This window comes from Mustela lutreola, chromosome 10, assembly GCF_030435805.1.
Source record: "Mustela lutreola isolate mMusLut2 chromosome 10, mMusLut2.pri, whole genome shotgun sequence".
Classification (NCBI taxonomy): domain Eukaryota; kingdom Metazoa; phylum Chordata; class Mammalia; order Carnivora; family Mustelidae; genus Mustela; species Mustela lutreola.
The window spans coordinates 80,705,721-80,730,553 of NC_081299.1; the positions used below are offsets into that span (position 1 = coordinate 80,705,721).

Below are 24,833 nucleotides of genomic sequence, written 5' to 3' on the forward strand. Positions count from 1 at the left end.
TAAGATCCCCTACAATTAATGTATTCATATCAATATGTCTCTTTATTTTTATTAACAGTTGGTTTCTGTAGTTGGCCGCTCCCATGTTGGGGGCATAAATATTTATCTTCTTGTTGGATAGACCCTTTAAGAATGGCGTAGTGTCCTTCTGTATCTCTGACTACAGTCTTTAGCTTAAAATTTAATTGGTCTGATACGAGAATCACTGCCCCCAGCTTTCCTTTGATGCCTGTTGGCATGAAAGATGGTTCTCCATCCCTTCACTTTCAGTCTAGATGTAATTTTAGGTTAAAAATGCATCATTTGTAGGGACGCCTGGGTGGCTCAGTAGATTAAAATCTTTGCCTTTGGCTCAGGTCATGATCCCAGGGTCCTGGAATCAAGCCTCAGGTCGGGCTCTCTACTCAGCAGGGATCCTGCTTTCCTTCCTCTCTCTCTGCCTGTTTCTCTGCCTACTTGTGATCTCTGTCTGTCAAATAAATAAATAATCTTTTTAAAAAAATGTATCACTTGTAGACAGCTTATGGATGGGTCCTTTTTTTTTTTTTAAGATTTTATTTATTTTTCTGACAGAGATCACAAGTAGGCAGAGAAGCAGGCTCCCTGCTGAGCAGAGAACATGATGTAGGGCTCAATCCCAGGATCCTGGGATCATGGCCTGAGCCGAAGGCAAAGCCTTAACCCACTGAGCCACCCAGGTGCCCCGGATGGGTCCTTTTTATCCAGTCTGCAACGCTGTGCCTTTTTATGGGAGCATTTAGGCTGTTCATGTTGAGAGTAATTATTGAAAGATACAGTTTTATTGTCATCATTTTGCCTGTGAGGACCTTGTTTCTATAGTGTCTCTGTAAATTTCTGTACTGTATCACTCTTGGGGTCTTTCTTCTTTTATAGAAACCTCCCTTAATATTTCTTATAGTGCCAGCTTGGTGGTCACATACTCTTTTAAACCTTGCTGTTCTTGGAAGTTCTTTATCTCACCATCCATTCTGAATGTCAGCCTTGCCAGATAAAGTATTCGTGGCTGCATGTTCTTCTCATGTAGTGCCTGAGTATGTCTTGCCAGCCCTTTCTGGCTTGCCAGGTTTCTGTGGACAGGCCTGCTGTTATTTTGATGTTCCTCCCTCTGTACGTAAGGAATCTCTTCCTCCTAGCTCTCCCTAAGACATTTTCTCTATTTTATGATTTGCAAATTTCACAATTACATGCCGGTATGTCTCTCTACCCTCATTGATCTTGGGAGGTGTCCTCTCTGCCTCTAGGACACAAACATTTGTTCTAGCCCCCAGATTAGGGAAATTCTCAGCTAAGATTTTCTCAAGTCCTCTCTCTCTCTCTCTCTCTCTCTCTGTCTCTCTCTCCCTCTCTCTCTCTCTCCTCCCCCTCAGGGATACCAATAATTCTGACATTGGAATGTTTCATGGTGTCATTTATTTCTCTGATTCTGTTTTCATGGCTTCTAAGCTATTTGTTCCAGGCCTCTCCTGCTCCTTCTTTTTTGTCAAGTTGTATTCTAGATTACTAATTCAATCTTCTGCCTCATTTATCCTAGCTGTTAGAGTATTTAGATTAGATTAGATCTCATTGATAGCATTTTTAAGTTCTGCCAGATCAGCTCTCACTTCTGCCCTTAGAGATTCTGTGTTGCCACTAATGATTTTCTCCAACCTAGCTATTGTCTGCATAACTGTTACCCTGAATTCTATTTCTGACATCTTGCTTATATCCATATCTAATGGTTCTGTGGCAGAGGGCACAGTCTGAATTTTCGCTCTGTTGGGGGTTCCTCCTCCTAGTCATTCTGGTGAGAGGTGGTTGAGGGGATATGTAGCTGAAAATACCAGCCATAATCCAGGCAGGTTGGATCCACTGATGATCCTCCGCCCCTGTAGAGATTCCAAAGTGTATAATCTTACATCTCAGTCTGATTTCGTGGGTGTTCAGAGTGTTCTGGTAGATATTTAGCTCAATTCAGGGTACCTGTTGAAATAGGGCCCCTACCTCTCCACCATCTTGCCCTTCCTGCACCAAGCTGGGAATCTTTGTTTTCTATTCAAGATACAGAAATATCCACTTGTTTGGGTGCTCTAAAGAAACATGCGCACTGAATGTTGTCTGGTAGTAAATTAAGAGGGTGAAGAAACTATCTCTTTTCTTGCTGAAGTATTAGCCTTCAGGATCCCCTGATTAATTTTCACAAGCAACAAAACATGCGACCTAATCTTTATTATATCCAGTCCTTTCCACATATTGTTAGGGTCTGCATATTAGCTTAGGATGTCTATCCCAAGTTCTGTCAGCACAGGCAAATATAAAAGCTCCAAGCAAGGACTTACCACGCTGAACATTTAGGTAATCCATCTTCCAGCTGCCTGACAAGGAAGCAGCTTCTATTGAGGAGAAGTATAAATTAGCTAATGCTGAAACTGCAGAAATTCTCAATCCATATCCTGTGTCTTGAGTGATGCTTCCCTCCTCCAGCTATTCATTCAAACATTAATTCTAGGTCTCTCTGTTGCACTCAGGGTTGAACCTTGTGGTAAAACACTAGTGGTGTAGTAACTGCAGGAAGGCATCTATAATTTCCCCGTCAGAGAGGTTTTAATGCCTCCTTTCAGTGGGCATGATATATTAAAGAAAAGATAAATGGTTAGAGGCCCCCAAAAATCTGCGGAGTCAACACATGTGCAAGAAATTACCATTTTAACCTTTAATCATTTTAGCGAAGAAGCAAAATCTATTTTTATTGCTCATGAACAGTAGCGTTCCATTGACCACAAGGTGGTGATCGGCAGGAAAAGAAAGGCCCTGCAAAACCTGTATTCTCCAGTATAGACTGGAAAGTACACTAAGAACCCCAGTTTAAAGGTGGGGAGTGGGTGGTGGGCTCGGGACAGAGCCTGAATGCAGAGAAAGCCACTGTGCTGGATATGGTTTGAGTGGCTGCAGAGAAAGGCTGGTACTGGGCCCTGGAATGTGGTCTGGGAAGCAAGTCCTGCCCTTCCTGGATCCCTGAGAGCGCAAGGGATCAAAGCCTAGGGATAAAGAAACAGTGGGTACTTTCCACACCTCCTCAGTGCCGAGAGTGTGGCCTGTGTTTCCCAGCTGTAAATGAGGTTGTCCTTGCTGATGTCAGGATGAGAATAGCTCCCCTTGACTACAGGCTTAGTGTGTGCCTGGCGCTTTGCTGAGTGTTTTATAGGGAGGATGTTCTTTAATCCTCCCAACACCCCCTTGCAGTAGGTGTCATAACTCACTTTATAGATGAGGAAATTGAAGTCAGAGAGAGGTTAAATCATTTGCCCAAGACTGACAGCCAGATAGTGGTAGAACTGGGATTTAAACCCAGAGACTATCCAGCGACAGAGCCTGAGCCTACCTTAACCACTACGCTTTTAAATAGCATTTTGTCCTAATGAAAATTGATAGTGTAATGTCAAGAAAGTTAAAGGTGTGTGTGTGTTGGGGTGGAGGGGTCTGTCTGATTTACCAGGGATCTGGTGAATGCCCTTGATCCTGGTTTCCAGTCTGTAAAAAATGATGACGCTGTACTTTACCCATCCACTCTACAAATGTATTTTAAGGATAATGAACTGGTCATCAGGGCTCTTAGAATCTTAAATGACTGAAGATGCTTAGTTAAGTAATGAGCAAATGAGTTTTCACATCCCTACTCAAGAATGAAGCCTCCACACTGGGGTCAGCTTTCTGCAATAACCAGTTCAGGGTTTTATAAGCAAAATTCACATGCATTCTATCTAAATCACGAACCAGAAGTTCTTTATGGAATATCATTAAGGCATTTCTGCAGGAAATTCATCTGACATCTGCAAGCAGAGTACCATGTGAGGGGAGGTGGGTACCCAGCCTTTGTCTTTGAAAACCAAACCTTGCTCTCTAGGTGGCCCTGGTGAAGAGGGAGTTTGGCAAATTAGTTCTACCCCTTTATTCTCCATCTCCTCTGTCATAAGGAGTAAGACCTGCACTCTGAGTAAGACCTGCATCACTGGGAGGTGGGTTATTGTAATAGGTTCCAAATTGGTTTCCTTACAATGTTTTTGAGTAGACATAGGAAAAGATTCATTTGCATATTGTGAGATAAATACTTGTCCTTCTCCTAGGCCACAAGAAATGACAAAACCCAGGAGGGTAATATTACAGTGTATTTTCTCAGGGAAGTTATAAATTCTGTGTTGTAAACTGCAGTACAAATAGCATTTTTAAAGGCTTTAAAGGGAAATACAAGAAATAGATGGTTTTGAAATTATGTAGTCATAAGAAGAAGCTATTTTGGGAAAAAATGATCCAAGAAATCTTCCTGCATGAACATAAAAACACACAAATGCATACAGCACTCACCAAAGCACATACCCTCCCCAATGTCCATAACCCCACCTCCCTTCTCCCAACCCCCCTCCCCCCAGCAACCCTCAGTTTGTTTTGTGAGATTAAGAGTCACTTATGGTTTGTCTCCCTCCCGATCCCATCTTGTTTCATTTATTCTTCTCCTACCCACTTAAGCCCCCATGTTGCATCACCACTTCCTCATATCAGGGAGATCATATGATAGTTGTCTTTCTTCGCTTGACTTATTTCACTAAGCATGATACGCTCTAGTTCCATCCACGTTGTCGCAAATGGCAAGATTTCATTTCTTTTGATGGCTGCATAGTATTCCATTGTGTGTATATACCTTTGTGTGTGTGTGTGTTTTTTTTTTAAGATTTCTCTTAGGGAGTATGTGCAAGTTGGGGGAGGGGTAGTGGAAGAGGGAGAGAATCTCAAGCAGACTCCCTGCTGAGTGCAGAGCCCCTCACAGGGCTGGATTTCACAACCCTGAGATCATGTCCTGAGCCAGAAATCAAGGGTCAGATGCTTAACCAACTGAGCCATGCAGGCACCCTTACATAGTTTTTATAATAGCAAAATATTTTGAAAGTCTAGATATATCCTAGCTACACACACACACCCAGTATATACATATTAAAAATTAAAATTATAAATGCCGTGGAGCAACATAAAAATGCTTATTATTTAAAGGAAAAAATCCAGGTGTGTAAAATGACACTGTGCCACTTAAGTTGTATATATTTTCATTTCTATACTTTCTTTTTGGTTTGCTTTTGACTCTGCCTCTTCTCTTTTCATACCAAGCTGTTCATTCCTTTGGTCACTATTCTTTCTGTTGTCTTAGCATCTTTTCTATTTTTTTAAGATTTTTTATTTTTTTTTTTAATTTTACTTAATTTGATAGAGACAGCGAGAGGGAACACAAGCAGGGGGAGTGAGAGAGGGACAAGCAGGCTTTCCAGCAGGGAACCTGATGCGGGGCTTGATCCCAGGACCCTGGGGTCATGACCTGAGCCAAAGGCAGATGCTTAACGACTGAGCCACCCAGGTGCCCTATTTTTTTTTTTTTTTAACCATTTTTAATCTCGACACCTAACGTGGGGCTTAAACTCACAACCCCAAGATCAAGAGTTGCATGCTCTACCTATAAGGCAGCCCGGTGTTTGTCCTAGCATTTAAACGTACTTTCTGGAATACTTTCAGATTGTTCTCAGGGTACAGATCTCTTGTCTGTTGTGATGTTCTTTTCCATGGGACATTGGAAAAGTTTCCCTAGGAGCATTACTTTGTTTTCTTCAGGGGTGTTTGTCTGTGGGACTCCACCATTCCCTGGCTTATGAGAAAGTGGTTTTGCTTTGCTCCTGCCCAGACTCTAGTAATTTCAGTGACCCCAGGCAGATCCCGTATTTCTCTACCACTTTCTCGGGTTGGTTAGTTGAGTCTGAATTTATGCTGGCAGTTCAGTTCCCTACCAAAGAGCCTGAATATTGTTTCTTACCCTAAGGGGTTAAGTCCCCAGTCCCTACTTCTAAAGGATTTTTCTGATTTCCTGCCCATGGAGCCTGTGGATTTGGCTCTCATTAACTGCTAGGGTCTGCTTTGTTTCTAGCCCCTAAACTTCCTCCTCTGTCCTCAAACTCTGCATTTTTAAAAACTCTTCATTTATTTATTTTTAATTTGACAGACAGAATCACAAGTAGGCAGAGGCAGGCAGAGAGATGGGGAGGCAGGCTCCCTGCCCAGCAGAGAGCTGGATGCAGGGCTCAATCCCAGGACCCTGGGATCATGACCTGAGCAGAAAGCAGCTTTAACCCCCTGAGCCACCTAGGAGTCCAAACTCTGCATTTAAAAAAAAAAAAGTTTACGCTTTACCCATTGTTTCCTTGTATTTGTAGGGAGATGTCCCATCTACCATAGTGACCAGAAATACTTGTTTATTTTTTCCCTTTACTGGATGGAAATATATGTGTATATAATCAGGAAGGGGACTTTGCAAATAAAATGATTTGTTATAGGCAGAGATGGTGGGTGTATAGTAACCATTTTTCTCTATTTTGCAAATAAGTCTGTGTTGTCATTATATTATCTCTGAAACAATGCAGGAATCCTCATCTTTTGTCTTTTGTTTCAGAATGCATACACCACAACTGCCATTAATGGAACAGATTTTTGCACATCAGCACAAGGTGCACTCCAACTCTTGTCCAAGAAGTCAAGTCATTTAACATCTGTTCAATGCTTTGGAGACTTCATCATTTTTCTAGGAAAGGTGAGATGTCTTCACTAAAATAATAAACAAAGGAGCTTGGAATCCAAACATTAAGCCCTACAGCAAGGTTCAGAAAGAGAAGGAATGTTTCTTGAGTGCTTGCTCTCTGGTGGCTGCTGGGCTTCATTCTGCCATTTAATCCTTCCTCCTGTGAGGCACCTTATTTTGCAAATGAGAAATCTAACATTTAATAACTTGTTTGAGATCCCTCAATACATAGAGTCAGGATTTGAATCTTAGCTATGCCCAATTCTCTGTAACATTTGGAGTCCCACTTTTTCAGATCTAAAATGAAAATGCAACTAGCCTCATAAAGTGGATGTATTCCCTGGGTTGTGATAAAATAAATGGAAATAGTATTGGAGCCAAAAAAAAGGTCTGTATTATTTAAGGGCATTAAGTCCATAAATAGAAAGGTTGTCAATGTCCTAGGTGGAGCCAGTGGTGTATCTCCACTGCCATCTGAATAGTATTTTTCAAGGATAGTCTTGTATGCAGTGTGGTGAATGAGCATCTTAGTGCATGTCATGGTGTGAAGGACAAGCCCTGAACTTGGGGTCTTTGGCAACTCCGAACCCATCTTTATATTTGAAAAAAGGTAACAACACATGGCCTTTCTAGGTTGTAGGGAAGAGTAACTGAAATCTTGATGAAAGGGGTATGATAGCCCCTCATGACCATGCTTCAAGTTGAAGGTTCTTTACACTGTGCCACATGGCGTGTCCCTTTCCATGTGGCTGTCACCCACCAGGCCTAATTCCACACACCCATTTCCCTGATCCCACTTCCACTCGTTGCCTGCCCTTCAGATTCTTGGCCACAGACCTCGTGTCCTTCCTGCCACATCTTCACTATTCCAAACTGGACATGCTGGCTTCTTCCAACCATTCATCCTCAAGGACTTGAATGCTGAGGCTTTCAGTGGTGCCCCAAAGCAAACAAGATCCTGATCTCTGGTTGTGACCTGGCCAAAGTCAGTAAGGACTCCTGGTTCATTTAGCATTTTGTGCCTCTGTGCCAAGGACTTGAATGCTGAGGCCTTCAGTGGTGCCCCAAAGCAAACAAGATCCTGATCTCTAGCTGTGACCTGGCCAAGGTCAGTAAGGACTCCTGGCTCATTTAGCATTTTGTGCCTCTGTGCCCTTTGGTACAGGTCCCTGGTGCATTACTGTCCGAGTTAACTGTCAGTAACAAGTTATAACATGTTTGGATTTCACAGGTGTATGTTAATTGCACATATATTGTAAAGGCTCAGCTGAGCCCCAGAGATTTTTCATGCAACGGTAACTCCAGAAGCACAAACTGATTATGCCCTTCAAAACAGCCTAAATAATCTATGTGGTTGTATTTAAATGGGTAATATTGTTTGTTAGTTTGGTAAAATTGCAGGTGATATGTTGTCTAATAACCACTTCCACAAAAACTTTTTTAAGTGTTTGTAAGTCTGTCTAAAAGACTTATTTTATTTTAGGCAATAATGCTCTTTCCTGTATTTCTTGATGAAGTAGCATTCACACATTCATGTCCATCTTTTTGGCTATCCAAGGGGAATGGGGATTCCAGATGGACTCCATTTTATCTGTTAAAGAATCGGGTACATATGGGTCTGTAAGTCTGACCTGGAAAATAATTACATAAGGCAAAAGCCTGGATTAATCCTATTATCTCCCCACACCAGCACTGGAATTCCACTTTAATCCCTATGGTAAAAACAATCATGTATTCAACGACAGGATATCCACTCAATGAATTGTTGCACCATTATTTTAAAATGGCACTTATTACCAAGTTTTTAAATGAAGACGCTTATGGGGCTATCAAGTGAAAAAACTGAAAATTTTGAAGTATCATTACATCTACATAAATACAACAACTAGGTACAGATGAAATGTAAAGACATCTACTCTCCCCCTCTCCGCTGGGCCTTCATTTGGTATCATCACAGCTCTTCTTTTTTTAATTTCACTGTTAGCACATTTTCTAACAGTTGTTCTTTGTAATAGGGCACAAACATACACATACAGATATATATGAAATTATCACTCGTAACTGACAAAAATCATTTCTCTAATATTCTAACCACCTGATTTATAAAGATTTTCCACAAACTGTTCTTCGGACAGGTTTTGGTGGTATGTTTCACTGTTTTTGGAGGACTGATGGCATTTAACTACAACCGTGCACTCCAGGTGTGGGCGATCCCTCTGCTGCTCGTTGCTTTTTTTGCCTACTTTGTAGCCCAGAGTTTTTTATCCGTGTTTGAAACTGTGCTGGATGCCCTCTTTCTGTGTTTTGCTGTTGACCTGGAAACAAATGATGGATCGTCAGAAAAACCCTACTTTATGGACCAAGAGTTTCTGGTAAGCAAACATTTCACTTGCTGTTGCCATCTCAATCCTCAAAATCTCCCAAAGTGTAGAAGACTCGCACATAAAGGGGGCTCATGCCTAGCTAGCCCCATTTTCTCTTCCAGAGGGCTCTGTGGCCTCACCGGAGTTCTGGAGGTTTGGATTATTTCCTGAGGCTGAACCAACTTGCCTTATTGAATCCTTCTCCCTGGAGAGAAGTAAAGCTGAATGATGACTATGGACCACATGGCCTTGGGCAGGCTTTCTGGACACAGCAGGCCAAGTCCCTTTGGTGCTACAAGCTTGGTCTGGCCTATTGGGTGGCCTGGAAGTTTTTTCCAAAGCTTTCTCACCTCCTCAAGCATCATGCCACCCCTTTGCGTTTTAGGGGACACACGTGGCACCCTCTGTGCCCGTATCCACAGATCTGTGGTCCTCAGGCCCCTTGTTAACCGAGGCCCACCCAGGAAAAGCTGCACCCTGTCAAGTCCCACCAAGTCCCACACCGCTTCTATCTGGAAAGAGCAGGCGGCTGTTTCCAACATAGTCATTGCTTATTTGTCTTATCAGGTGTAGACAGGGATATTTTAACAACTGAATGAAACAACTGAATGAAGCCCGAGTGTTGTCTGGGTCGTGATGTTTTTAGTCATTTTCTTCCACTCTGGTGCCATAAAAGATGTTAAAGCCCTTTTGCTTTTTTTGAGATTTTAAGTAATCTCTCTACCCAGCATGGGGCTCAAACCCACAACCCCAAGATCAAGAGTTGCGTGTTCCACCAACTGAGCCAGCCGGTGCTCCAAAGTCCTTTGGCTTTTAAGCAACATCCAGAGCACTCCTTGGGTCAGCCAGGCCCTGACATTTAACAAGCACTTCTCGGGTTTTAAACTTAAATGTATTCTCACCCTCCTCCATGTAAGACCTAAAAATACAATGGCACTTTAGTTGTCTGTATCCTAAGGAAATGGTTTCTTTTTTTTTTTTTTCTTTTAAAGATTTTATTTATTTATTTGACAGAGAGATTACAAGTAGGCAGAGAGGCAGGCAGAGAGAGAGAGGAGGAAGCAGGATCCCTGCTGAGCAGAGAGCCCGATGCGGGACTCGATCCCAGGACCCTGAGATCATGACCTGAGCCGAAGGCAGCAGCTCAACCCACTGAGCCACCCAGGCGCCCCAGGAAATGGTTTCTGATGGTGGCAGGAAGCTAACTGATTAAAAATCCACTTGGACATCTATCCCCCAAAATATTTTAATTCAACAGGGGAAACTTTTAAGGCTGAAATTCCCCTAAATGATATGGTCAAGTGTTTGCCAAAAGTGAGGAAACGTAACACTGGTCTCATTCATTCTTTCATTTTTCAGAGTTTTGTAAAAAGGATCAACAGAGTGAATGCGGTGAGGGCACAGGGTGCTGAGCACGCATCGAGGAACGAGGAGGGAGCGGAACTCCAGCCCGTGGTGTGATAGGTGCCTGTTGGTTAGTTGTCCCTTCTAAGAGCCATTCACAGAATAAATGGTAAGGCTGATGGACCCTATTCTTTTTCATTTTCGTCATTATTGTTTAGCCATTAGAACACCAAAAAATACCATAAAAGTAGAGCCTGTTCCTAATTCAGTGGCTCCTTACAAATATTTATTCACTTAGGAATATAAAATACTCCCACCCAGTCCCCACCAGCGTTCCTCAGCGTGATGCCGAGACTGTTCCAAGCTGGACTTAGGATAAACTGGAGGCATGTGCGTCTCCGTGGAATAAGCAAGGGTCAGATCGTGGTCAAAGAAGAGTCTGGACCTTGGCAGTCACTGACCGTGTATGGCGGGCAGGTCCTTTCCATTTGCTAAGCCTCGGTCTCAGGCACAGAGTGCGTCGTCGTGTGGATTCAGTAGAGCAGTGACAGGGCAGTTTAGACCAGCACCTGGGGAAAGAGGACGTTTTAAAATCTGCCTTCACCTACCTGGAAGTCAGCCAGGAAATAATCAGCCTGTGGCTCGTATGAATGTTCAAAAAAAATATTTATTTATAAAAAATACAATGGGATAAGTTTATGCTGAGAAATGCAGCAATAAATACAGTCGAAGAGCACAGAGCAACTCTACATCGATAACATTGGCACAAACAGGGAGAGCGGATGCACCGCCCAGACCTGAGCGTCTGCGGGCCAACGCTGGACGCGCTCCTTTAGAAACACCGCCGGGAAAGATCTTGTCAGCGTAGGGAAGAGAATGAGTACACGTATGATCACAAATGCACACGGATCAGGACTTTATTTAAAAATTAGCAAACAATACTGTAGAGACATTGATATGTAAATTTCTAAAATGCTGCGTCTTAAATTTAGTTGGCGAAGACCACATGTAGCTCTAAGCATGAGTTTAGTCCTCCACATAAAAACCAAACCAAACACTAAACTGTTTAAAAAAAAAAAAAAAAAAAGCTTCCTATTGTTTGAAAATCCCAGTTTATTCAGTAGATTGTAAAAATGCATAGGTCTCGGATAAGAGAATTGGCTGTACAAGCATACTCCCCTTTCACAGTATTCCTTTTTACTTCATATGCGAGTTATTGCTTCTGCTGTAGGATTGAACTGTTACAGCACTAAAAGGCAACTATTTAGGGAAGAGGCAGAAAAAGGAAGAGGGAATGTGTGTAAGGCAATATTTCTTTTAGGTACAATAAGCGTAATAGTGTTTTAGGAAGACAAGATAAAAATTACTCAAGGCTAGCTTGGTTCTCACTGGATAAAAACAATGGGCTAAATACTGAGCTCCCTGTATCAATCTAATAATCAATGCCTTGGTCGCCGTATTGGTATTCTCTGGGGTAGTCATCTTGGTACTCTCCGTGATATTCATCTGGGTATTCTGCCTGATAATCACTATCGCTAATTTCAGACCCATTGGTTCCTGTTCCTTGGCTTCCGTTGTGAATGACCGGTTCTGTGGGAGCGGCACAGTATTTGGGATCATATACTTGCCGCCCAAGCCCATACACGCTCATTCCTTTCTGGGAAGCAACTTTGTTGGTTCCCATCTGTAGAGAAATTGTCGAGTTGTCCACCGGTTGTAATGTTAGCTTCTGATCATAGATGTCTCTTCTGGTGCCTGGTGCTAACATCCCCGCCTGGTATTAGAACAGAGGAGAAAAGTGAAAACCGCAGCTCAAGTCTGTTCTGGTGAATATTCTATAAATTATGAAATTCACACTGAACGGGGAACAGCTCGGTAAGCGAGCTTTATCGAGTAATCCTGACGCCCAATCCTTCCTAGGAAGCAGTATTTACTGGCTTTCAGGTCAGACCAGCCTTTCTGTTCAGATCCTCGCCAAACTAGCTGACTTTTAGTTTTAGATTTCTCGTATACAAATGGAGAAAATACCACCCACTTCGGATGTGGGAGAGGATTAGATGTATGTAAAGAATGTAAAAACATAGCCTAGTGTGGGCAGCCTGGAAAGCTACAGGCTACACTCTGCAGGCCCTCGACTTGAGAAGCTCTTCACACATTCCGCAGAAATGATGCCAGCCAGCCCATAAGGACTTCAGTCTCCAAAAGCCAGCCATGAGTGCAGTAACTCATACCTCATTTCTCCATTTATGCCAAGCAGACACTTCCAGACTTAACTGGTAAAAAAGCAGACATGAATGGCAGCTTTGAGAGACAATGCCACACGGGGCAGGACACATTCCAGGAAGGTAACACAACACATCTCATCTTGAGGTCCTGAGGAAGAAGCTTTTCCACAGCTTCTCTCCACTCCTGTTGGACAGGAGGCCTGCCTGCTCCCCAGTGGTTAAGGGAACCTCCATGTGAGGGGCGGCTGCTCTGTTTGGCACAAGGTCGTACTTGAATCTCGCAGGGTATAAGAATACCGGCCTCCTCCCCAGGCTACAGTCCCACCCACTCCAGTCACACATTTAACAGAGATGCTGGCTGAATCCTTCTCAGAACACCAGATAATTGTACCTACCCAGTTAACTAAGGGATCCTATAAAAATAAAAGTCCGAGGCATTAGAATGAGCAACTTATTTAAACCTGGAGCAAGAACTAAACTGGCCGTAGTAAACTTATCTTTATTGTTCTGGTTAGGTAGAAAAGCCGGCTGTTCTAACCGCCAACAAAAGCCATGAGCCACACACCATATTTGTATTGCTGGAGAAAAGGTCCTCTGATTCTTTTGCTTTCTCAGCAAAACCTACTTTCCTGAAGGAGTATACTCGCTAAATACACCATACAAAAACACCCTCCTTTGAACTTAGTTAATAAAAATGAGGTAAGTGCTCATTTAAATACCTTCTGTACTCTTTGTGGCAAATATGAAAAGACACTGCTTACCTGGCTGGCTCCTTTGTTGGTGCCCATCTGCAGACTAATTGTGGTCTGGTCAAAAGGTTTATCGGTTTGCATTTTGGGATCATAAAGATGCCGCCTGGTCCCATAGGCTGTCATACCCGCCTGGCTGGCGCATTTGTTGGTTCCCATCTTTTAAGTTAAAAATTAAATGAGCACTGGTTATCTGAAGTCTACAACATCTGTGATAAGCAAAACTTTCTGTTCTACTAAAAAGATCAAGGGGTAAGACAGACAGGTCCCTTTTTGTGCTGAGGCCAGCAAGATACAAAATCTCTATGCTCTTGCAAATTTCAAGGTGCTCACTTTAAAAAGAAAATTTCCATCAAGTTTTTAGAGGGCAGAATTATGGATAATTAATTTCCTCTGCTCCTCTCTACTGTCTACAGCAGAGAGAAGCAAGTCAGGGGGCACCTGCTTCAGCCATATAAAGAGACAGACTCACTCTCAGGCTGGGCACTAAGCTTCTCTACTTCAGATGTTTACAGAATGCCAGGTGTCTTCTCTGGCAGGTCAACAAGGGTTTCTTTCTCAAAATCACCAACATCTTTGTGGGGAAAGAGGCACACAGAAGGAATAAGGAACATAAAGTTCAGAGGAACAATAATTCTCTTCTCCACTGAGAATATGGCTTTAAGACTGACTGGTACCCCCAGTTCTACTGGCTGGGGACACATTTCTGTTGGTCTTTTTCCTTAAAAGGGAGGGAAAAAAATCATTGCAATCCTACCACCCAGATATTAGCTGTAAACATCTGTGCATCTCCTTCTAGGTTTTTTATCTTCTGTATGTGTGTATGTATCAAGCACGTGCATACAAAAGCCATGCCTACAAATATATGCATGTGCGTCTTTAAAATTGTGATCCCACGGACCGCAGTATTTTATAACCTGGTTTGTTTTCCTTCATCTTGGAATTCTTGTCCATCATTGTTACCTTACTCTAGAGTTTCTTTTGTTGTTATAATTTAACCAAATGACTACTGTTTGGAATTTTAGGTTTCCAGTTTCTTAACCAGATACAATTCCGTACTGTGCAAATTTAAATCCACCTCACATAGATTCAGTCAACAGAGGGGCAGGTATCAGATACAGTAAAGACCTTAGCATATTAGATAGACATTGAGCAGTGGTGATTTTAAGGGGGGGTTGGGGAAAAAAAAAAAAAAAACACAAACCTGAACTAAATATTTCTAATAGTGCTTGGCTACTGTACCGTGCAAATAAATGCCTTGGGCATTTAAGGCTTTGTAAAATGGCCTCATTTGGTCAATAATGTTTAGGAATTTGTAAAGTATGTTTTCTTAAAAAATAAAGACAACGTAATTGGGGAGAAAATCATTTCCTAGAGAAACACTTGTCGTGCCTGATGGCATGCCGGAGGTTTCCAGAGGTTTCTTCTAAAACCATTATCACTATCTCATGGGCTTTAAATGGACATAAATTATATAAACTACATATCCATCCCCAAAACCAACATAAAGGTGTACCTTATCCTTCCCTTACTCATGAGAGACACCCTCTGCGCATAGTAAGAATTAATGATACTAAAGAAGTGAAAGCAGTAAACACATAACTTACCTGCAAACCAATTACACTTTGGCCAGCTTTTAATTTTCCTTCATCAAAACGTCTTGTTTGTTTTTCGGCATACTTGACTCCAATGTCAATGGTTGTATGGAATCCTTTTGTTTTAGCCTAGACAGAAATTCACATACTAACTAAAAAGGAAGACTAAAATGGAGATTCTGCCAACGGTTTTTTCACAGAAGGAATAAGAAATGATACCGTCCAGAGATAAAGGCTTAATTACATTAGGTAATAAATACTCAAACTAGCGGTGAAAAACCTACTTAAAGCCATGCAGTAATATATGTAGCTCTCCAAAATGTATTCTGATTAAGCTCTCTTATGAGGCAGCTGATGTCAGCAGCCTTTCCACAGAGCTAATCATTATGAAGGAGTCTGTATTCCCATAGGAGATAAAAGACTCACTTCATCATCAACATGGTAGGACTTTTAAATTCAGCCATTAAAGACATATACGTACCAGACCTGCCAGGGCCACCAGCGTAGTCTGAACTTGGGTCATGTTTCCATTCTCAAAAAGATCATTTGCTTCAAATATGTCATGCGGCTTCATGCCATAAGCCTGAATAGCTTTAATAAAGTTGCCAATATTCTCCAACTATAAAGGAATATAAAGAGTCATATAACTTGGGGAGCCAAATACGGACATTCAAGTTATCTAAGAATTCTAAATCTTCCTGACTAGTTGTGAGATGCCAGGCAAAAGCTACATGGCAAGGTTTCTTGGCCAGATACATACTAAGCACAGCTTTCTCTGGAAAAGGAAAGCGTGAAGAGTATTTCATAGTGGGTTAATATTTTTATACATTCATTTTTTTTTTTCAGTTCTTTGAAGGCAAGGTCGTCCTTCCAATGTTTTTAAGGATACTGTGATACTGTGATTATGTCAGAGCTATCCAGGGCTAAAATTCTGTCAAACAGTACATGATTACTCACATTAATAATTTATGTTTTAATTTAAACATAAATCTGTGGTTATTAAATGCTGTCTTATTATCTCAAAACACATACTCAAAATATCCAGCTTTACTTCATCACACACATTCACGAACTAAGACGGCTTAAGACGGCTGTTCGACAGTCAGCCATTAGCAGTTATGTTCAACTCCTTGCCTTTTCCCTCATTTGTCCTTACGGTCTAGGCTGTATTTCTCCATAGAAGCTGTGTTCAATCCTCCCTGAGAGCAGACAGACTAAACATAAGAAAACTTGTAAGCTAAGCATCTAATCGGCACAAAACTAATTCTCAGTCATTATGAAAACAAGGTAAAAAGAAAATATATAGCCATGTTTACAAATTTCTGCTAAAATGTTCATTTTTAAACAAATCAAGTCTGCGCGGCCTACAGAACAACTGGAGGTTATTACCTGGGGCCAGTTTAAGGAAGACTCATTAACCTTCTTCACTGAGCCTGGCTGTAGCTTGTTTATGAGCCTGAAAAGCAAAGCAGAGGGGACATTTATTGTTCACACAAAATCAAGGACGGACAGGTAAAGCTGGTTCCTTTACCCATCAGTAAAGGAATCACGACCAACGTTTGGGAAAGGTCAAGGTCGGACACCCTGGATCGGGAAGGCCCGGAAGAACAGAAGTGGCCACAACTCACTCGCAGAGGATGATGCCGTCTTTCAAGCCCAGCTGAAAGTTGGTGCCAATGCTCATGCCGGTCACCTCTTCTATCCAGCTTCGAAGATCTTCTTCCGCCTGGTGGTCGTATTTGGAAGCGATCTGAAAGGCAAGCCAGCCCACTTTGGAAGAATCTTCTTCACTAAGACATCAAAAAACGCTGACTTCAACGTGCTCTTTTATTATCCATGAAGACCACGACCGTGACACACAGTAAATTATACTCATTGGAGTTCGTTAGCTAATCGAACCAATTATTACAGCTCTAGGAACTCATAATAAATTCGGGGGTGAGGTGGTGGTTATTCAAAATGTGACTAGTACGTGGAGAGAAAATGGGAGAGCGAAGGAGACTAACAGATTAAGAAAAGACAGATTTCCACCCAAGACACACAGGAAGCGACAAGAATTAATAGCATATTACAAAAGGATACCAGCCATATTAAATTTTCAAGATTAAGTCATTAATTACCACATCCCCCTGCCCCAAAAGAAGGCGGTAGAATTCTGACACGTGCAACTATTTTTACACAGTATCTTAACTGCCAAGACCCTTCAGTCCCATAGTTTTGCTTCCTTGTAAGTTCCAGGGTTTCTATACCCGGTTTAGCCAAGTGCACACTGTGCATGTACACACATGCACATACGCCTGACTCGCACTAATTACTGTCCCTGTGGGAGCAGCGTTGGAGCTCTACATAGTGTCTACCAGCCTACAGACTCTGCCCAGAAGTCACTTTTAGACCATGAGGACCTAGCACTGTGCCTGAAATCCAAACATTTACTTACAAAATTCTACGATAAAGGCAACTTGGCAACACAGATGCTACACGATCATACATGCTAAAACCTACTACACAGAGATTTTCAAAGATCTCTTCATACTCAGACCAGAAACCTCAATTAAAAAAAATAAAATTTACCCAAAATATTATTAAAAATCACACACTCAAACTCTCAAGCTAGTCTTTGTCCTAGGAATATTAAAGAGGCTGGGCAGCCAATTAAGGAGAAGACCACAGCTGGAAAGAAGAGATTAGGTGTCACTTTCCTTCTCATTATGCAGGTGAAAAGGACACCAAGACAGAGACAACCCCCAGGGGGATGGAGACTATGACACGCTTGGAACTGACTATTTCCATCCATGGAAATGGGAATGAACACAGAAACATCTGTGTCCATAAAATGTGATTAGGTTTTATTACTGAAATGAACAGTCTGATGACATTTTTGTTATGGAGAGGGCCTTCAAGTTGTAGTTCCAGAGAGGAACCCTCTCCTCACCACACTCACCACCAAGAGGGGCAGGCAGGCTTTCTGCTCCCCCCCCCCCCGCCCCCCGCAGAGGGCAGATGATTCCACTCATCACTGTGTCTGTTAGTGACAGAGCAGTCCTCGATAGGTATTTTCCTCCCAAGTTCGAGAAACAGCGCTATGCCTCTGGCAGAATAACGGATAATTTATTGATGCTGTAGATTTACTTAGCCAGAATTAGAAATGGAAATTCAATGAGTTTACATTTAAATCCTACACAATGTATCCAGGATCAAATTCTGGCCTGAATGTTAGTTTATAAAAGACAAGTCAGGCACAGTGTAAAGCTAGTGCACAAGATGTGTTCATTGCCTGGCCTCTAGGACCTCCATCTCCTGAAAAACACATTCATTCTGATTCCCTGCGGGGCTGGGTTATACTGGCACCTGGATGTGGGAACAGGAAAAAAGGAGATTAGTGATGCTGGAAGGTGTTGCCAAAGGGACACTTGCCTCAGGTAAGCAGCAGGAAGGAGCCATCACTGCTCTAGTAATACCTCAGAAACACATTTGCAGGTAACGAATGTATCTCCCCCAACATATGGGACATACCTATTTACACAATGGTACCTTTAGAAAACGGAATAAATAATCTGGTAGAAAAGATTTTAAGACTTGGCTATATTTTCACACTGGATTCTTGTTCTAAGTGACTAGAACAAAAACTATAAATGTGGGCAGTGGGCAAGGGTTACGGTATGGATGGAAAGGGAAAGGCTAAGAAGAAAACCAAGTATTCCTTAAGCATTAGCTGTAGAAAGCAATCTGGAGTTGAGTATTTTTCAAAAGCAAAGCACTCTCAGAAGTTCATTTCAATGAACCTCAAGACTAACAGGGTAGGAGGGGTTCTACCTTGGCTCTGAGTTGGCTCCAGCCATCCTGCTAGGGCCGCAGTTCATAGTTAATCTATCTAACTAACGTCTAATCCATTTCTTGTCTACACAACAAGAAGGTTGAATTGCCGTGAGTACACTAGGTCTCTTCCCAGTCTAAGTTTTCTAAACCGTTTGGTCAATCAGCAAAAATTGTAAGGAAATTTGTTCTCTTTTAATTTTTTCAAACGTAGAAATGAAGTTAAGCTGGTAGAGTTTTGGGTGTTTTGGGGGAGAGGAGACCAAATGAGACCATATTATTCAACAATAACAAAAATATAAAAGCATACTTATGTTTTATATATTCAAATGCATCCGACAGATTCAATGTTGTGCCCCAAACCACAGAGTGATTATACATCTAACTTTAAATTTCCTAGAGCCAAAGAGAACTTCATCTTCTCTGTTAACTGTTCTCATCAAGGGAATGATGAGAGAACAAGCACTGAAATCAGCTGGACCCAGAGTTCAAATCCTGACTCTACCACTGACCAGTTGCAAGATGGGGCTCTGGCCAGCTGACCCTGTCTCTGGCCTTCATTAGTGGAGTAGCACATGCACAGAAAAAAATTTCTAAGCACATACATGCAAAGCTCAAGCCCCCAAGTAGTAAACTAAAAATAAAGAGACGGTATGCATCCACATTTTGTGACTGCTGGTTCAAGCATAGGGTCTTTCTTTATGTGAAGGGGCAGCAAGGATTTTCCTACCCAAGTACTGCTAATATTTTTTAAACAAGTGAGCTTCCTGCAGACAGGCCTGATAAACAGAATTCAAAATTTAAGAGTAGGTATTTGTTTTTTCAAATAAAGTTTACAATGAAAAAAAAATCCCATACCATCATCTAGGGGAAAAGTGTATTTCAAATTGTCTTTTAGCTGCTGGCCTGCAGCACTGTTCCACAGGACACGGAAATTGGGAGCATTTCCTATAAAAATAAGTGTAGCAGAACACAACCCAAGCAAATGTGGTTATATTCTTTAACTACACAGGTTTTTTTAACTATTTGATATGCACGACTTTTAAAGTTGAGGGACTGAGAGCAACTAAAAATAACAAGTAAGCTTTGGCCAATACAAGTTATTCACTATTTCCATCTAAAAAGCTTTATTTTCTGAACATCGTGCAGAAAAATGTGGACATTTTCTTCTTGAAACAAGAAAATTAGCTTAAAAAAATTACTTCATTAATACACTGTGGAAATTTCACTCTGACTTGTTTAAAAATCACTCTACCAAGTTATTTATAAATATCGTTTTCTTTGCTCTTTTCCAAGATTTATTTTCTCTGATCCTCCCAAGCCACTTTCTCAGAATTTCTGCCGGGGGGCCTTTGGAGTGCACAGTAGCCCCCTTTTTCTCAGCCATGCCTCCTCCCCCCCCAACCCCACAACACCACTGAACACCACTTCTCCAGAGCCCTGCCCCCCCCACCCCCCCCACCCCCTCTCATGGGCAGGCGCACTTCCCAGCGACTGACATACCCTGACTAGGCACACTAGCACACCAGCTGTGGGCTTCTCACTGAAGCTCACCAACAGCCCCCTTGCCGGAACAATCAGTCAAGAGGTGGAGAAAATGAGGATGGAAGAAGGCCTCCAGGGCACTGGGGCTGGGTGACTGCCCTCCTGCCTGTTCTGCTCCCACCACGCTGGCATCTTCAGTTGCCCCCCTTCCTCCCGCGCTGGGCCTGAAGCTCCAGCTGAGCGTGGCATCAGCCTTCTACTCGTCCCTTCCTCCCTCCAAAACGAAGAGCACCAGTGTGGAGTCACCCTCTAGTTCAAGGGCAGCTCAAACCTGTCTAGCTGCATGACCGTTCTTTCGGATCTCTAAAATAACACTTGCTTAAAAAAATAATAATAAACAGTACAATAATATGTAGAGTGCATTTTCAAGGGGGTAATACTGCTCCCTCAAAGGGGTGAAAATGGGTTCTTGTGGAGGGCAGTGAAATCCCCCGTAGACGGTACAATCATCTGTAACCCTCCCCAACAAACTCTGTTCCTTGGTACTAAATTTGATGGGAGTCAGGAGGCAATTGGGAAAAACTTCGATAGACTTTCCTTGGGAAAGAGATGATGGAAACAAAGTCGAAAAGCACTGAGACTGTGAAAATGCCCAAGTCTCTCTTCCCTCTATCCTACTCCTTCCCCAGAGACAAGCACCTGTCTTCTCCCACGGGCACACATATATTAGAGTGAAACAAGTATAAAACAGCACAATTACCAGGCCACCTTCACAGGCACCACCCCTGAGGGCCTACGTTTTATAACAGTAAAGGGAGCCTGGAGATCAGATAAAGGCCTGCTGGTTGCCGACAGCCATCCCTCCCAGGCACTGAGACCTGAGAAGGTCCCCCACCAGCATCCCTAAAAGGGGATAACAGAGTAGAGAGGGACACCGAGCTTCAGAAACATCTCAACAAGATATCCCTAAGTACAACTCAGTGAAAAGGTGGGGGTGCACCCTGCACAAGGGACTGTGATCACAGAGATACGTACGAGAACTGAGGGCCCTACTTGTGCCCAGGGATGGTCTAGAATCTACTAAAGAATGAAGAGGAGTCCTTCCTGTATACTCCTCACAATGTATTCTTATCACAGTGCTTGGTAAAACCTGGAAGCAGACAATTCCAGATCACTAGGCTCCCTGTTGCACGCCACCAAGATAATCCAGCATTACTCCAAACCCTGTAAGTACAATCCCATTCAATGCAGCTCCCCTCTCTTTCAAGTGTTCCGGTGTCATGGATTTTTTTTTAAGATTTTATTTACTTGAGAAAGAGGGAGCACGAGCAGGGAAAGGGGCAGAGGGAGAGAGACAAGCAAACTACCTGCCCAACCGGCAACCCACCCCTGAGGCCCGATCCACATGCACGCATTTAAAGCAGTGGAAAGGAGAAGGACAAGCAGACTCCATGCTGAGCACGGAGCCCCACGCAGGGCTCAATCTCACGACCCTGAGATATGACCTGAGCCTAAATCAAGAGTCAGACGCCCAACTGACTAGGTCACCCAGGCACCCCAACAAATACCTTAATAAGGTGTGTTAAGACATTTGCAAAACTATGACAACAACAATAATGTAGGGTATTTAAAATAAAAGAATAGAGGGGAGCTTGGTTGGTTCAGTTGATGGGGCACATGACTCTTGATCTCAGGGTTTTGGGTTTGAGCCCCATGTTGGGTGCAGAGATGACTTAAAAACAAAACCTTAGGGACGCCTGGGTGGCTCAGTTGGTTGGACGACTGCCTTCGGCTCAGGTCATGATCCTGGAGTCCCGGGATCGAGTCCCGCATCGGACTCCCAGCTCCATGGGGAGTCTGCTTCTCTCTCTGACCTTCTCCTCATTCATGCTCTCTCTCACTGTCTCTCTCTCAAGTAAATAAATAAAATCTTTAAAAAAAAAAAAAAAATAAAAAAAAAAAAAAACCTTAAAATAAAGAACAGAACCCACTGGGACTACCACTGTCAAAGGCCAAATGGGTTCCCATCTGAAATACCATGATGCCTCTTCCCTTCTTCATTATCTGCCATTCTTAAACCTCATGCAAGACAATGAACAGGTTTTAACATTTTCTTACCTACTTAACCCCACCCCCCACATACACACCTTTGCAAATTTTTAAGATATTCATTCACATTATAGATACAACAAACAAGATCACAGGCCTTGAAGTCAAAACTTTTAAAAGTTCCCAAAACTGTGTTCCCAATTCTAGTGTGACCTAAATAACCTAATCCTGATGACCGCATTTCTGACAGGTAGTCTTCCTTCCAGGACCACTGTGAGCATGAAGCTGGTTCCACAGGTAAGGAAGGGCGAATCTCCATGCCCGACACATCAAGTTAATGCTCTCCTCTTACGTGGGCTTGAGTACAGAGGTACAAAGCTTTCTATTAACCAAACCCCACTGCTGCCTATTCACTTTATTGTCTACAGTTCAAAAAGTTCCACTGGGACTCATCCGGGATACCACACATCACCACTCATCTCAAAGCTCACTCCTGCCTATCTTTGCATCCCACATTCTCATTCTTTCAGATTACTGCTAATGGAAAGGATGAAGTAACTACTTTTTAAAAAGCAGAAATTCTTTCTTACGGGGTAGAGGTGGGAATTCTAGAGAAAATCCCTTTACATTTGGTATAAGGTCAAGGTAGACAGCATGCCTTCCTCCAGGTCACTACAAAATCTGAAACTCGATGGTGTGAACTGTGCTTAAGATCTGATGGGGAATGCTTATATATTCCAGAGCTGTGGAAAACCGTATTTGTCTCAGGTAAACAGGAAGGACACCTAAGAGCTTTTTTTCCCCAACTGAAACTCTTCAAAGTTAACATCCCTGCTGGTGAGCTTCTTATAGAAACCAGAGAAACTTTCAACCTTGTGCCCATGTCGCTTTGCTGTGCTTTATCCAAATGAACCTTTGTGAGCAGACTGCCATTCAGCTTCATGTGGATCCTCTCGCCTACAATTTTGCTTAGAAAAACCAAGTCCTCCAGGACTGCACCATGCACGGCTGTCAAAGTGCGGACACTGGGACACTTCTGCTCATTTTCTGTATGGCCGTTTTCAAGTTGGCGAAGGCAGAATTCTCCTCTGAGCAATAAAGACAACATAATATGCTTCCTAGTGAACTTCTTCTCCAGTTTACAGACTAGCTGGACTTGGATTTCCTGGAAAAGATTTCAGTTGAGGAGTGGGAACAAAGATGATAATCTTCCAACCACCGCCAATCTTCTGCTTCCTTGGCTGCTGTTATATTCAGCTCCTTTAGCCAGGCTCTGAGGGCCAACTGCCTCTCCAGCTCAAGGAAGGCCTGGCAGATGCTGGACTCAAACTCATCCAGCTTCTTGCCATTGGGCCTTAGGATCTTCCTGTGGAACTGAACATGGCCTTCTCCTAGGTGAGAGCACTGGCCTAGGAAGAGCCTACGAGTATTTTCAAAGTTGGGTCCTTCTCTCAGAAGGACAGCCAGATCTTCAGATACAGCATATGGCACCAGCACAATTTTTTTCTCTCCAAATATGTATACTCAAATAAATACAAAGACATTATGATTCAATGTGCCAATACTATGAAACTGACAAAGTTTTTGAAGTAACCTAAGAGGAGTTGGGCCATTGCCTAAAGCAAACAACATAACTAATAAACGATTAAGAAAATGCAGAATAAAATGTCAGTTTTGTCTTCTCTATCTAGAAACTGACCTTCAGACTACACTAAAATATACATAGTTCAAAGTTGGACTTTGAACCCAAAAAACCAAAACTCCCATTAAAAAGGGGGCATAAGACACAGAGACATTTCCCCAAAGAAGACATACAGATGGCCAACAGATACATGACAAGATGCTCAACATCGGTTATCATCAGCAAAATGCTAATTAAAGCTGCAATGAGATACCATCTCGTGCCGGACAGAATGGCAAAAATCAAAAACACAAGAAACAAGAAGTGTTGGGGAGGATATGGGAAAAAAGGAAACTCTGCACTGTTGGTGGGAATGCAAACTGGTGCAGCCACTATGGAAACCAGTATGGAGGTTCCCTCCAAAGTTACAAATAGAGCTACCCTCGGATCCAGTAATTGCGCTACTGGATATTTACCCCCAAAATACAAAAACACTAATTCAAAAGATACATGCACCCCATGTGAACAGCAGTTTATTTACCACAGAAAAATTATGCAGGCAGTCCAAGCACACATCCATAGATCTACAAATAAAGAAGGGGTTGAGGTGCCTGGGTGGCTCATTCGGTTAAGTGGTTGCCTTTGCCTCAGGTCATGATCTCAGGGTCTTGGAATCAAGTCCCACATCAGTCTCCCTGCTCAGTGGGGGGCCTGCTTCTCCCTCTCCCTCTGCCTGCTGCTCCCCCTGCTTGTGCTCTCTCTCCCTGTCAAATACATAAACTCTTAAAAAAAAAAAAAAAGTGGTATATATACTAATATACACACACACTGATGTGCCCGCGTGTACAATGGAGTATTACTCAGCCATAAAAAAAAAAAGAATCAAATCTCACCATGTGCAATGATGGAGTAGAAAGTATTATGCTAAGTGAAATAAGCCAGTCAGAGAAAGACAACCATATAACTGTGTGAAACAAAAACA

At 42.5% G+C, this 24,833-nt stretch overlaps 2 protein-coding genes across 7 annotated transcripts in view; one reads left to right on the plus strand and one right to left on the minus strand.

Annotated features, from left to right (window-relative positions):
• SLC44A3 (solute carrier family 44 member 3) overlaps nt 1-24,833 on the plus strand; it is a 114,916-nt gene that overhangs the window by 85,212 nt on the left and 4,871 nt on the right. For 3 of the 6 annotated variants that reach the window (XM_059137745.1, XM_059137743.1, XM_059137744.1), the window contains exons 13-15: nt 6,482-6,619; nt 8,743-8,979; nt 10,330-10,502. In XM_059137745.1, the coding sequence (XP_058993728.1) occupies nt 6,482-6,619; nt 8,743-8,979; nt 10,330-10,431 (477 nt within the window). In that variant the 3' untranslated portion in view covers nt 10,432-10,502. Of the gene's footprint in view, nt 1-6,481; nt 6,620-8,742; nt 8,980-10,329; nt 10,503-13,054; nt 15,888-21,318; nt 21,408-24,833 lie in introns of those variants that run through there. The other 3 variants (XR_009345419.1, XR_009345420.1, XR_009345418.1) reach the window with 3 other exon arrangements.
• CNN3 (calponin 3) overlaps nt 10,964-24,833 on the minus strand; it is a 28,999-nt gene continuing 15,129 nt past the window's right edge. Inside the window, exons 2-7 of the mRNA XM_059137746.1 lie at nt 16,512-16,633; nt 16,273-16,339; nt 15,365-15,502; nt 14,896-15,012; nt 13,301-13,447; nt 10,964-12,088 (exon numbers count right to left, since the gene is read on the minus strand). Coding sequence (XP_058993729.1) covers nt 11,747-12,088; nt 13,301-13,447; nt 14,896-15,012; nt 15,365-15,502; nt 16,273-16,339; nt 16,512-16,633 — 933 coding nt within the window. The 3' untranslated portion in view covers nt 10,964-11,746. The remainder of the gene's footprint in view (nt 12,089-13,300; nt 13,448-14,895; nt 15,013-15,364; nt 15,503-16,272; nt 16,340-16,511; nt 16,634-24,833) is intronic.